Raw genomic sequence first — 14,850 nt, 5'->3', positions numbered from 1 at the left:
CCAATTAAACACACCTGAACCAGCTAATCAAGGGCATACTAGATTCTTCCAGGCAGGTGTGTTGAGGCAAGGTGGAGCTAAACTCTGCAGGACACCAGCCCTCCAGGACTGAGAGTTTGCACACCCCTGATATAATGCTTTCAAGTTCATATAATGCCAATTTGAGTGGAAAAGTCCTAATTACAGAGTAAACACTATCTTCAACCTGAATATTCACAATAACATTAAACCACAAGGCTATTTTTTTCATGAATACATGAATGAACAAATGGACACTTCCATGTAACTTTCATTATCAAATGTTTTACAAATTAAGAGTCCTTCCTGCTCAAGTAAATAAGCATGGCAGATACTGGCATTTATCTCTTTTACACTCTACATCATAACAGGTTTTAAGACAGCATTTTCATGGGGTTTCATTTTATTTTCTACTTTACAGTCATCACTCAAACTCATCTGAATGATCAGAAAGTGGTCCATTTGAAATACTGAAAAACCTGCTCTGCTTCAGAAACCAGCTTGACAGGAAAACGGAGAACTCCTGAGAGAATCGGAGGCACAAGAGGCACAAGAACAGCTTATGCTAAAAATTACTGTCATTAACGTAACTGAATGTCTAAATAACTGGACAAATATGAATCCATAAATGCAACTGTTACAAAAATGAATAATGAATAACACACTGTAAAACTGACTAAATAAATGACAAATACTGTTCTTGGTCAGTGTAACGGTTCGAAAAAACGACAAGTGTTTAGGCATCAAAGCACAGATTAAGCTCATTAAAAAACATGTAATACTTTAAAAAACAAATCAAAGGTGATTTTTGACATGGAACTACATTTTACTGTATTTATAGTACTTTATTCTGTGTAGAACGTTTCCCAGATTTGTCATTTATCACCACCTTTGTCAAAACCCTTTCCCATACACATTTGGCTAGTCATTAGCACATTATTTGTCTTGAGGGCCGTTACACCAGTGACCCGATGTGGTTCTGGGTGGGCACCATGATGGGCACGGCCCCCAGGGTGGCAGTGTTTATAGGCATGTTGAGCGGGTGCGGGGTCTGCGGCTGCGGCCCCTCAGTCCTGTGTGTGGAGCAGCTGTTGGGATTGAGGACTGCGGGAGTGTGATGCTGATGGAGGTGTGTGTGATTTAGTGTGCTGCTGCTGTTGTATCCGGGCAGGCCATGTAGTGGGTTGCGCTCCCCTGTGCGGAGGCGGGATGTGGTTGTGCTACCAGAGGTGGTGCGGATGGAGGCGGTGTCCGAGGCACCCGGAGGGTATGGGTAATGGCTGTTTTGGAGTGGATGCTGAGGGTCCTGTGCAGGAGGGCTGGTGGCTATGGAGGACAATGTGCCATTCTTTGATATGATGTCCGATCCTGTGCCGCTTTTAGCCCACGAGACACGTTTTGGGGCCTGTGCATCTTCCCTTATAGCAACAGAAAGCAGATACTGTAATACACAAATCTAATCAGAAGCATTAAGGTGAATGAAGCACAAAAATTAAGCACAGAGATCCTATTAAAATATTAGAAATATAAGACAAATGCTCACTTGATCTCATTGGCCATCTCCTCCTCTGTGTCATGGTTTCTCCTCAGGATAAAGATCAGGAATAAAACCAGAGCCATCAGACCCACCACAGAGCCCACCGTCGCCCCAGCGATCACCCAGGCATTGTTAGCTGCAGCCACAACAGGAACAATTCAGTTACAAATATGTGACCCTGAACCACAAAACCAGTCTTAAGTCGCTGGGGTATATTTGTAGCAATAGGCAAAAATACATTGTATGGGTCAAAATGAAAGATTTTTCTTTTATGCCAAAAATCATTAGGATATTAAGTAAAGATCATGTTCCATGAACACATTTAGTAAATTTCCTACTGTAAATGTTTTAAAAAATTATTTTTGATTAGTAATATGCATTGCTAAGACAACTTTTAAGGCAATTGTCTTTTTTTTTTTGCACCCTCAGATTCCAGATTTTCAAATAGTTGTATCTCGACCAAATATAGTCCTATCCAAACAAACCATACATCAATGGAACGATTTATTGAGCTTTCAGATGATAAATAAATCTCAATTTTTTAAAAAGTGCCACGTAATACTGGTTTTGTGGTCCAGGGTCACAGTTAGTAAATGGCAAAATGTACAACATAAAATGTTGCTTCAATCTTTGAATGATACTTACGGGTGGAGACCTCTAGATTGATGTGGCAGCTGTCAGTCCCAGCCGTGTTGCTGGCGCGGCAAACATACTTGCCAGACATGCTTTTGGTGAGGTTGCTAAGTCGAAGGGTGCCTTGCCTCTCATCTTAAAATAGAATCAAACATTCATAACGTCATAACTGAACATCAATTCTTTTCAATAGAGTTTTCTTTTCTTTATTTGTCTTTTGGCTGTTGTGACCTACCGAAGCACGTGGCTGCTTATTCACGAAAACTGAAAGTTCATTCTTGTTAAGTTTGAAAGGTTTAAAAAAACTAAATGAATCTAATTTGTACATAAAATGCATTTGAAAACAGTAAAGGTAAATCAAGGCATTAAAAAAACATTTATGTAATAGTTTTTATGTAATAGACCTTCATATAATAAAAAGCTTATCTTGTATTTTCAATAAAAATAATAAAAAACAATTTTGTGATTTATAATTTATAATCCTTTGAAAATCCCTATTCATGAGAGCACTTTGTCATGACTGACACATATATGGGACATATGTGTTAAAGATCTGGCCACAATTATGTTGACAACACTATGCCTATTTTCACTGCATAAGAAGAATGAGAAATGAAAACCATAAAGGCAAAACATTATTAGAGTGTTGGCAGAGATGGCAGTGGGACCATCTGCTGCTGTAGCTTCTGTCCACACACTGATTGGCCTGCAGTGATGAGCAGCCAAACTCAAATTCCTCAGTGACCCAAAGCTCAGGCCAGACGCCCAGGGACCCCAGTCTGGGCTTTCCAGATTTCACAGGCACTTTTATACTAATGAAGTGTCACTTAAAATGATTGGCTAAATAAAATCAACACTTCAACTGTATGTTTATAAAAACCATGTTATAATGGCTGCTTCAGTTTGAGTTGCTTCTGCATTGAATGAACTATGAGATATAGGAGCTCTCTAATAAGACTCACAAACAGTACAGCATCACACGATTCATAATTTCAACAATGGGATGTAACAAAAAAGATGAAAGGGGTAGGATGATATTTAATATGCTTTTAGACTGATATGCTTGGGATAATGAATGACTCTAATCTCACTGACACACATTGATAGAAATGGCTGATTGCTAAAAATGCTTATCAAACTTTAATCTTGTTGTTTTTTTGTCCATTTTGCATTCATTTGTTGACTGAGATTTTGTGTGGATGGTAAACCTCACTCTTTGAAGGTTAGAGGTGCTGTGCGACTCAATATACTGTATATATACGTTGCATGTTTTTCACAGAATGATGATCCAGCACTGTCTTGACTGGAGGAGACGGGGAATGATACCAAAAACATGATGGGCGGGATCAGAAAATAACCCTAGCCAGATTCAAACCATTCCAGGCCACATTTCAAACATATTTCTTTGTATTCATATCATACCATATTTTAACAATTAATGATGTTACAAAGATTATCTTTAAAGACGATGTGGCACCAGTCAGCTTTGAATTAACACCTCAGAATCTCGCAAAAGTGAAATTCATTTTTAATTTATCAACAGCATTGTATTCACAGTCAGCCATTTATTCTTCAAGTAAAAATGTCCCATTACAAGGGCTAACAGATTTTTAAACATTTCTAACTTTCTAACTAGAAAACAGAGCGTAGCTTTAAAAAACAATTATGCATCCATTCAAAAGTTTGTAGTCAGTAAAATAAAAAATAAAAAAATTCTGCATTTATTTGCTTAAAAAAAACAGTAAAAATAGTAAAACTGTGAAATTGAATTAGGATTTAAAATAAATGTTTTCTATTTGAAACTATTTTAAAATGTAATTTATTACTGTGATGACTTTTCAGCATCATTCCTCCAGTCTTCAGTGTCACATGATCCTTCAGAAATCATTCTAATATTCTGATTAGCTGCTCAAGAAATATTTCTTATTATTAACAATGTTGAAAACCATTGTGCTGCATAATATTTTTTGCTGAAATCATAATACATTTTTTAAGGATTGATGAATATAAAGTTCAAACAAACAGCATTTATTTGAAATAGAAATGTTTTGTAATATTATAAATGCCACTTTAGATCAAATTAATGCATCATTGCTGAATAAAAGTAAAGTTTTTACTGACCTCAAACATTTTAATGGTGGAACAAGCAGCTTTATCCTTCCTGTACTCAATACATGTACAAGAAAACAAGGGTTGAGGAATAAACTAAGCAACACTGTAAGAGTAAACCGCACATTTACTGTGGCTCTAAAGAGTCTATCTACAGGAGTTCTCTCTATCCTAGGGTCTATTCCCTTACCCAGGTATCCCAGCACAAGCACAGGCTGGGGGCAGGACCTCCACTCTGTGAATGTGCAGATGAGAGTGACAGAGAGAGGAAGACGGATGACCAGGAGAACACGATACGTTCATTTATCTTGAGGACAGAATTACTGAACCTCTCGTCTCCCTCAGGACTCTCATCAGGAGAACTGGGAGATCCACGTGCCTGGGATCAAGGAGGAAATGTCCTGCATGGTTGATATGTATAAGCCAGCTTTTCTGAACAGCTGGCACAGCTATCTATTTGGACTAAAGATTTACGCTGATCAGAAGGAACATAGCAACAGAAATCATCATGACATAGCAACAAAAATGCATTGGATACTAATGCACATTTTATATTTTAGTAACTGTAATGTGTCATGCTTTCTTCATCATTTGATATGGACTTCAGAGAACATGCTGATAGAAATGTTGTAAGCAGTGCCCGCCTGTAGAGTTGTGGGACCCTAGGCAAGATAATGCAAATGGGCCCCACTAACGTAAAAACTATCATAGCAATTTGAGAAGTGAATAGAAAGCACCTAAAATTACAGTGTCAATATTTAAGCGTAAATCTGTATTAATTGTAGCACATTCAACATACATAAACAGATTTAAAGCAGATTAGAAAATAGGAGTGCAAGTGACCTTGAGTAAACAGATATTCATGAAACAAATAAATAAAATGAAAATAAATTAATTCTACATGAAAACTAAATAAAATAAACAGAGCATAAATAAAATAAACATATAAATATGCACAAATGACTAGGAATACAGGCTATTCTGCTTGTTTTTAAGGTCTGATTGATGATCACAAAAAAAATATTGCATTTTAGACATTGGATGGACTCATCCTTCTTGCCAATAATACAGTTCTCTCCAGCTGTATTATTGGCAAGAAGGATGAGTGGGATCGATAAATTCAGGTGCTGAGCACCCTCAGTTGAAGCTGTGATGGGACATAGCTGTAACAGAATAGGATACTGTCACACACTTGTGTTTGTGCTCTGTGGAGCGCTAAAGGTTTCTATTTACAAAGTGTTTTTGCAGCATTGAGCAGTGTGGCCAATCACAGACATATCTGTTGATTTCTTGAACACAGTGACCAGTCAGAAGTGTTTAAGTTAGAACAGAAGCTCAACACGCCAAAGTTTTTGTTTAGTGTTGAGTTCTGCATGCTTGCGAATCATCTCATTATAAAGTGAAGAGGCAATGTAAATAAGAGATTCATTGTGCTGTGTAGAGAACTTCATTAAATATAACATAACTTGGTGAAATCCCGATGAAGTAAAATGAGTGACAGCTTTTTATCAATTATAAGGAGTGCTCTGCGCCACAGCAATGAATGGCACAAAAATGTGTGCTCAGTTTTCCCCTCATATGACAAGTCTGTCTGTGAATGGGCATCATTGCATTAATTAAAACAAGTGCTAATACTACAGTGATAAATATTATTTATAGCAGTCAGAACATCCTTTTTTCAGCTCTCGAACGATACCATTTGGATTCTAATTTTATACCATAACTTCGCTTTAATCTCTCTATCATTATATGTTAGCATAGCAGGCTATATTAGCTTAGCAGGGTCTAAGGATTTATTTTAAAATAAAGTATGATTCAAATTTTTTGACAGTAATTACTAAATTTTTGCGAGGAAATCTTATGCATCCACTAAGACAGAAAAACGTAGTAATGCAATGTCTGTTTAATTCATACTGGTACCCAGAGAGGACCTTTGCGCAGTAAAACTCATAGAAGTCATATGATGTTCCAGGAAATCCATAATATGGACAAAGCCATACGCTACTGGCTCTTTATAGCTCTCGCGGTACTTTGATGTCATATACACTGATCAGTCTGCGTAGCACCATTTCAAGTCAAACACACCTAGAAATTCAAATGACAACCTCGTGACCATGGGGTCGTCCTCTTAAGGCAGGGCCCTAGGCGACTGTTGGATGGGCCGGCACTGGTTGTAAGATTTTCCTGGCACTCAGTCAAGGTCAAAACTGCCGTGTTTAGAGGCTGATGGGAATGTGTTTCTATAGCTGCTCTGAGGGTAACGGAGCTATTTACACCTCACCTCAGGACAAAGAGAGGGAGATACGCTATATAAGTGATAAATGATGCTTGTGCTCCTCTTCTCTACACAGCATCTAACCAATCTCATCGAGATAATAAATAGATCTTGCACAGAGAAAAAACAGCCCTTTAAAATGATACAACAATAACAAAGACAAAACCTTTTTAACACATATACTTTGAGATCTGTACAATTTAAAAAAAGAAAAAAGAAAATCTCTTATTTGATTAAAAAAAAACTGTAATATTGGAAAATATTATTATCATTTAAAACGTTAATAAAATATATAAATATTTTAAATATATTTTAAAACATAATTTTTTCCTGTGCTGGCACAGCTGAATTTTCAGCATCATTACTTCAGTCTTCAGTGTCACATGATCCTTCAGAAATCATTCTGATATGCTCAAGAAAAATGTGCTGATTTGCTGTTGAGAACAGTAGTGCTGCATAGTATTTGCATATTTTTTCATTTACAGTATGATTAAAATAAGCAGTGGTTGAAAATCTCACAGATCTCCAACTTTTGAATTGTAATGTACCGTCTCATTTAAACACATTTTAACCATTAAAAAATATAAATCCATACAGCAAATTAAACAAAATTGTCACACCGCACCTTTCTGTATCATAAATGATTTTTAATGCATACATGGAAGCTCTTGAATTTTTCTCAGATAAAGAAAGAGAATCAGACAATGGCAAACATGCTGGAAACTCACTTTGCATGGGTGAGAAGAAGACCTCAGAAAGAGGAGCTGCTTTGGTCCATTTGTAGTGAGGAACAGGTTTGCCATAGCTGGATTTACAGCTCAATGTTACATTGCCACTCAGTACAGGGTTTCCTGTCATAGAGCATACAGGCGTGGACGGAGGAACTAGAACGAACAGAGAAAGAAATAATGAGAAAGAAACTTAAATGCTCCATATGTTAATATAGACACATTTTGCCAATGTACCTTTAACATTGAGGTGTACTTCCCCAGACAGGCCTGGAGCTCCAGGAATGATCACGTGGCAGTGATAGCGCCCAGAGTCAGACTCCTGCGTGTTGTTGATATAGATGGACAGATTGGCAGAGGGCATAGACATGGCAAAACCCACTCGCCTCCGGAAGTCAGTGCTACCGATGCCAATCTGTCCAGAGAAGTAGGAGATGACCTGCAGCCAAAAATAAACAGAGAAACCGTAAGACACAACTATGTATGTACAGTACTACATATTTGCAAACTGTGTGCTTAAAGCACTCAGACAATAACGGTCTAGAGGCATTTTTGAAAAGTTTAATCTGAAGCAACATCTTAAAAAATTATCATAATGTGAGATATTGAAAGGAAAAGCATGATACAAAAAATAAAAAGAAATCCAGTAAGGTCAGTAAGATTTTAAATGTTTTGAATGTCTCTCTCACCAAGGCTTCAATTATTTGGTAAAATATAGTAAAAACAGTAATGTTGTAAAATATTAATACAATTTATTTTAAAATCCAGTTTATTCCTGTGATGGAAAAGCTGAATTTTCAGCATCATTACTCCAGTCTTCTTCAGTGTCCTTTAGAAATCATTCTAATACACTGGTTTGATCCTCAAGAAACATGCTAAGCAAAAATATAAAAATATGAAAAATAACCTAATATGCGAGTAGATTTTAGCAAATTCATTTGATCAAGCACATTAAAATGAGAAGCTTCTGAGATTGTTGAGAAAGTGGCCAATGATAATGATGGAGCTAAACTGTCATGCCTCAGATGTAAGTGCAGATGGTCATGTTCCAATTTTAGGCTGAATTTCCATTCATTTACGATAAGCTAGCAGGCAAAGAGAAACTAGTGAAACTACAGACTACGATAAGCAGCACAAATATCATTCATACACATTAAATGTAATAGCTGGCTCACACACATGGTATACACATTATCACGCCTCGGGGTGTATTAGCTGACATTTACATCTGCATCTAAAACCCTCAGTGATAACGGCTTGAGTAAATCCACTTCTCGCCCATCCATCAAATTCATCACGTGTGTTTTCATAAGCAGTCTTTGACCTTTCAAATGTTCCATACACTTCCTGTGACATTAAAGTGAAAGCCATCTGTTGAGAGGATGCAGAGGGAAGCTGGGTCTGACATGTCAGGTTCATGTTATTTATTAGTCTGCTGATGGAGGACAACAGATTGTTCTACCATGTAATTCATCCCTCTTTTTCTGTTTTTTTTTTTAATGACAGCAAAGGAGCCCAGGAAATGGACAGCTAGCAAATAAAATTGACTTATTGTAAATACTAAAATGAATTTAAAAATTGTAAGATTGGATTAAAATATATATAAATTAAATTCATTATTATTAAATGTATTTATAACCTGGTCTTAAAGGGTTAGTTCACCCAGATAGCAAAATTATGTAATTAATAACTTACCCTCATGTCGTTCCAAACTCGTAAGACCTCCGTTCATCTTCGGAACACAGTTTAAGATATTTTAGATTTAGTCCGAGAGCTCTCAGTCCCTCCATTGAAGCTGTGTGTACGGTCTACTGTCCATGTCCAGAAAGGTAAGAAAAACATCATCAAAGTAGTCCATGTGACATCAGAGGGTCAGTTAGAATTTTTTGAAGCATCGAAAATACATTTTGGTCCAAAAATAGCAAAAATGACGACTTTATTCATCATTGTCTTCTCTTCCGTGTCTGTTGTGAGAGAGAGTTCAAAACAAAGCAGTCTGGATATCCGGTTCGCGAACGAATCATTCAGTTCACCAAATCAAACTGAATCGTTTTAAACGGTTCACATCTCTAATACGCATTAATCCACAAATGACTTAAACTGTTAACTTTTTTAATGCGGCTGACACTCTCTCTGAGTTAAAACAAACCAATATCCCGGAGTAATGCATGCACTCAAACAGTACACTGACTGAACTGCTGTGAAGAGAGAGATGAAGATCGTTTAAAACGATTCAGTTTGATTTGGTGAACTGAATGATTCGTTCGCGAACCGGATATCCAGACTGCTTTGTTTTGAACTCTCTCTCACAACAGACACGGAAGAGAAGACAATGATGAATAAAGTCGTAATTTTTGCTATTTTTGGACCAAAATGTATTTTCGATGCTTCAAAATATTCTAACTGACCCTCTGATGTCACATGGACTACTTTGATGATGTTTTTCTTACCTTTCTGGACATGGACAGTATACCGTACACACAGCTTCAATGGAGGGACTGAGAGCTCTCGGACTAAATCTAAAATATCTTAAACTGTGTTCCAAAGATAAACGGAGGTCTTACGAGTTTGAAACAACATGAGGGTAAGTTATTAATTACATAATTTTGCTATCTGGGTGAACTAACCCTTTAAGAGTTTTACATAATGTAGACCTCTAAAATCAACATCAAGATTATGGGTTAAATATAATATATACAAATGTTATTATTAGTAGTAAATTAATTATATATAACATATATATCATGGACTTACTGTATTTTAAAATGTAACATCAAGATTATGGGTTAAAAATTTATAAACTTAATTAATTATGAATAAATTACTTTTATATTACATTGGATCTATATATAACATGGACTTATTTTAAAATTCAACATCAAGATTTTGGTATACATTTAATTTTATTTTATTAACAGGATTTAAGACATATATAAATTGGACTTATTTTGAAATCGAATATCGAATATAAAGATGTTGGGTTAAATATATATATATATATATATATATATATATATATATATATATATATATATATTAAGAATTTGAGTTAAATGCATATATATATATATATATATATATATATATATATATACACAGTACAGACCAAAAGTTTGGAAACATTACTATTTTTAATGTTTTTGAAAGAAGTTTCTTCTGCTCATCAAGCCTGCATTTATTTGATCAAAAATACAGAAAAAAATGTAATATTGTGATATATTATTACAATTTAAAATAATTGTTTTTAAATTTATTATACTTTAAATTATCATTTATTTCTGTGATGCAAAGCTGAATTTTTAGGATCATTATCACATGATCCCTTAGAAATCATTCTAATATGATGATTCATTATCAAAGTTGGAAACAGTTCTGCTGCTTAATATTTTTTCAGAACATGTGATACTTTTTTAGGATACTTTGATGAATAAAAAGTATTTAAAAAAAAAAAGAAGCTATGTTTTTAAAATATAAATATTTTGTAATAATATACACTACTGGTCAGTAATTTGGGGTCAGTAATTTTTTTTCTTTCTTTTTTTTTTTAAATAAAATCAATATTTTTTTTCATCAAGGATGTGTTCAATTGATAAAAAGTGATAGTAAAGAAAATATTTTATTAGAATATATATTATTAGATTTTTTTTTATTTTGAATAAATGCAGTTCTTTTTAATCTTTTATTCATCAAATATATTAGACAGCAGAACTGTTTCCAACACTCAGAATAAATCAGAATATTAGAATGATTTCTAAATGATCATGTGATAGACTGGATGTTACATGTGACACTGAAGGCTGGAGTAATGATGCTGAAAATTCAGCTTTGCATCACAGGAATAAGTTTTTTTTTTTAAGTATATTCAAATAGCAGAAGAAACTTCTTTCAAAAACATTAAAAATAGTAATGTTTCCAAACTTTTGGTCTGTACTGTACATATATATATATATATATATATATATATATATATATATATATATATATATATATATATATATAAAAACACATACATTTTATTAATATAATACTTTTTTTGCACAAATATTCAGTGTGCTAATAATTTTATAATGCTAATCCCAAACATACTGACTTGTTTGGAGTGATTGGCCATGAAAGTCCAGATGACGGCGTTCTTCTCGATGGAGGTAGTGGGGGTGTACCAGGCCTTCAGAACAACCATTTGTCCCATGACTACCTCCACGTCCTTCTGTGGCACCTCGACCCGCTGAGAATCACCTGTGACAGCAGTGAAACAGCCAGTGATGGCACTTATCCTGAAGTTCAGAGGGGAAATCCGGCATCAGGCCTTGACATCATTAAATTGTACATTGACCAAAAATCATCATAATAATAATCCTACGAACGCAAAATTCCTAATCCATCCAAACACACACACACTCAAACTTTTAAAACCCCTTTTGATCCCAAAACTCATGTACTAAAAATTAATAAGGTGATACAAGGCATTTCTTTCAACAGTTCTGTAGCAAAAAATGCATACATTCCATACAATATTTTTCTATGCATACAATGCAATCTTACAGTAGGAAAAACTATCCAAACATATAGATGTATGCTTTAGTACAAAGTACTTCTCAAAAACTAGTTGATGTAATTAAACAACAAGAAGTCAAGTGCAAGAAAAGCTGAATATAAAAAATATAGAAAAGTATAAAACAAAGTTGACTTGTTTATAAGGGAAAGAAATCTATTGCTTGCATACAAAGCTTCCACTTAAGGAAACATGCTAGCTTTTACCCTGAGAAGACTAATTTAAGTAACCCGCTGTCAGCGATCACTCACAGGGAAGGAAGTCTCCTGAGCTGCTCAGCTGGAGGTGGATCAACTGATCCCAGCATTCCCAACTATCCTGGTCAGCCAGTTTGGCGGTGGATCCCTCACAGAGATAGACGTGTTGGTGGAGCTCTGCTGAGCTGAGCTGCTGCGCTGCACTGCTGCGATATTCCCTTTACTTTCAGCTTTAAACTGAATCCGCCTGTGACGCAAAGACACTGACTTCTTGCTTTAGGCTGAATGCTGCCCTCAAGCTGCTTTCTTATTGCTCATGAGACTGCGCCCATCTCTCCATTAATTGCTGTTTTGGATCTGGAGTAAGTAATCCTCCAACAAGTCAATCTCAATCTTGTGACGCATTCCACAAGCTCACGTGAAACAAGTCAAGCTCAGCTGGACTTAAAGATGACATAACCTACATCGACAAGCGCTTTCACTGCTGAACTGCCTTCATTCATGTTCTCACAGAAAGATAAACCTCCAGGATTAAAGGATCCGATGGGAAACTGATCTAAAACACAACCACATTCCTCATCATTTATCCTTATTCACCTCACAGGGGGAGCTATGCATTAGTTACCAAAATATTTTCTATTCTTTCTATAAATAATAAAATCATTTGTAATCAACTAAAAGTAGCTTATTTTATTTATTATATTATTGTATTTATTTTATCATTTTATTTTATATTAAATTACTTCTAGATATTGCATGTTAATAAATTATAAATAATAATAATAAAAATAACAAGTAATCTAAAGTAAAAACCTATACAAATAGTTTTTTATATATTTATATAATATCCTATTCTAATTACATATCATTACAATAATAAAATATAATAATTATAATAAACAATAATAATTATTTATAAAATATTTTAAGAATTAACTTGTATTTAGCAAGGATGCATTAAACTGATCAAAAGTGACAATAAAGAAATTAGTATAATATTACAAAAGATTTCTATTTCACATAAATTCTGTAAATTCTGAACTTAATATTCAAAGAATCCTGAAAAAAACTGTATCCTGGTTTCTACAAAAATTCAGCAGCAGAACAATTTTCAACATTGATAATAGTAAGAAATGTTTCAATGACACTAAAAACTGGCGCAACGGCTGCTGAAAAGTCAGCTTTGCATCACAGGAATAAATTACATTTAAATATATATTCAAATACAAAATTTAAATTAAATTTAAAATTTAAATGTAAATTTATGCATTTAGCAGACACTTTTATCCAAAGCGACTTACAGTGCATTCAGGCTATCAATTTTAACCTATCATGCGAATCATCAATTTATATGAAATTGTAACAATATTTCACAATAATAATTCTGTTTTTCAAGAATTTTTTCTTAGTAAGCAACATAAACTACTTTTGAAAATATTTTTAAATATGACTGACCTCAAAATAAAACATAAATATTTAATTAAGATGAAAAAAAAGTGTATTTAAAACTTTCCTTGGGTATTTAAAAGAACAAAATTCACTTCACAGACTGTCTGATTCAATCATATTACTATTATCCAAAAACAGTATTTTGCTCGTTTCTGTCCACCAGATTTGTTTTGCACTTTGTCAATCTCTAATATTTTTAGTGGTGAAAGCTCAATGTTCCCCTTCGTCCTGGCCTGGGACTTTGGAGTGAGTGTAAGTAGGACATGCGTCTCCTGGACTCATGAAAGCAGCGTGCCGATGTGTGGCGAATCTGATGTGCTGCGCTCAGCAACTGTCTATGTGTCCACAGGTTTATCCCTTACATTTCTGAGCCATACTAGTTTATTAAATCAGGGAAAATCTTCCCTAATCCTATCCCTGACTCCATCTGTGCTGCTCTAGACAGACACACGCTGCACCAAGGTGGAAAGTCTGACATGGACACCTTGATTCAAAGATTACCGCATGGTCACTCAACACACACATATACACACAAGAACAGATCTGATGAAGTTCAGATCTTCATCCTGATGAAGAAGCTAGCAAGCTATGCACAGTATGTACTGTTAAAACAATCAGCTGTTGTTGACTGATGCTGACAATGAGCTCTGGGATTTATATTTCCAGCACTGTAACTTATAGTGCACAGTAGTACTGTGGACATTCAGAAGCTGAAGACTGGAGAAGCTGCACAAAAGCAATGGGTGTGGGACATCTTTTGGAAATTTTCACCCCCTAAAATTAAACACTAAATAGAAATGGAGATCATAAATTACAGTACAGACTATTGCAGTTACAATATTCCTCCTAGTGAGGGCAGCACAATACTGCAGGATGAGAATTAAAAGTAAAGGTGACAGATGAGTTTTGATTAAAAGATTTAACAAGGTATATATCAATGCCACTGAGTCTCATGTGCATTCAAGAGAATCCACATCAGATCTCAATCTATTAAGCAGATTTGAATCCAGAGTCTTTAAAAATAAAGGTTTTCACAATGATGCCATAGAAGAACTATTCTGGGTTCACCAAAGAAACCACAATAAACTGTTTTTAAAAGAACCATTTTTTCTTAGTGTGAAGAATATTTTAAGAAACTTTTGTACAATGGACAGTTTCATGAATGTTAAAGATACTTCATAGAACCATCAATGCCAGTAAATATGTTTTATTTGTAGTGTAGTGTACTCCAATTTATCATAAAATTGTATATAACATACTTTAAACAAACTGTACTATAAAAATAAATGAGAATGTGCTGGTAATTTTCTGCCAATTTTATCTATCAATTAATTTTTACAGACATTTCGGCT

At 34.7% G+C, this 14,850-nt stretch overlaps 1 protein-coding gene across 4 annotated transcripts in view; it reads right to left on the bottom strand.

The window, feature by feature from the left end:
- Window positions 1-403: 403 nt before the first annotated feature.
- LOC132122816 (endothelial cell-selective adhesion molecule-like) overlaps window positions 404-14,850 on the bottom strand; it is a 36,919-nt gene continuing 22,472 nt past the window's right edge. Inside the window, exons 1-8 of one of the 4 annotated variants that reach the window (XM_059533246.1) lie at window positions 12,104-12,384; window positions 11,391-11,574; window positions 7,538-7,739; window positions 7,301-7,456; window positions 4,488-4,532; window positions 2,201-2,323; window positions 1,562-1,691; window positions 404-1,436 (exon numbers count right to left, since the gene is read on the bottom strand). In XM_059533246.1, the coding sequence (XP_059389229.1) occupies window positions 974-1,436; window positions 1,562-1,691; window positions 2,201-2,323; window positions 4,488-4,532; window positions 7,301-7,456; window positions 7,538-7,739; window positions 11,391-11,574; window positions 12,104-12,159 (1,359 nt within the window). In that variant the 5' untranslated portion in view covers window positions 12,160-12,384 and the 3' untranslated portion in view covers window positions 404-973. Of the gene's footprint in view, window positions 1,437-1,561; window positions 1,692-2,200; window positions 2,324-4,487; window positions 4,533-7,300; window positions 7,457-7,537; window positions 7,740-11,390; window positions 11,575-12,103; window positions 12,385-14,850 lie in introns of those variants that run through there. The other 3 variants (XM_059533243.1, XM_059533247.1, XM_059533244.1) reach the window with 3 other exon arrangements.

Source organism: Carassius carassius, chromosome 41 (assembly GCF_963082965.1).
Source record: "Carassius carassius chromosome 41, fCarCar2.1, whole genome shotgun sequence".
Classification (NCBI taxonomy): domain Eukaryota; kingdom Metazoa; phylum Chordata; class Actinopteri; order Cypriniformes; family Cyprinidae; genus Carassius; species Carassius carassius.
This window is presented reverse-complemented; position numbering and strand designations above follow the sequence as displayed.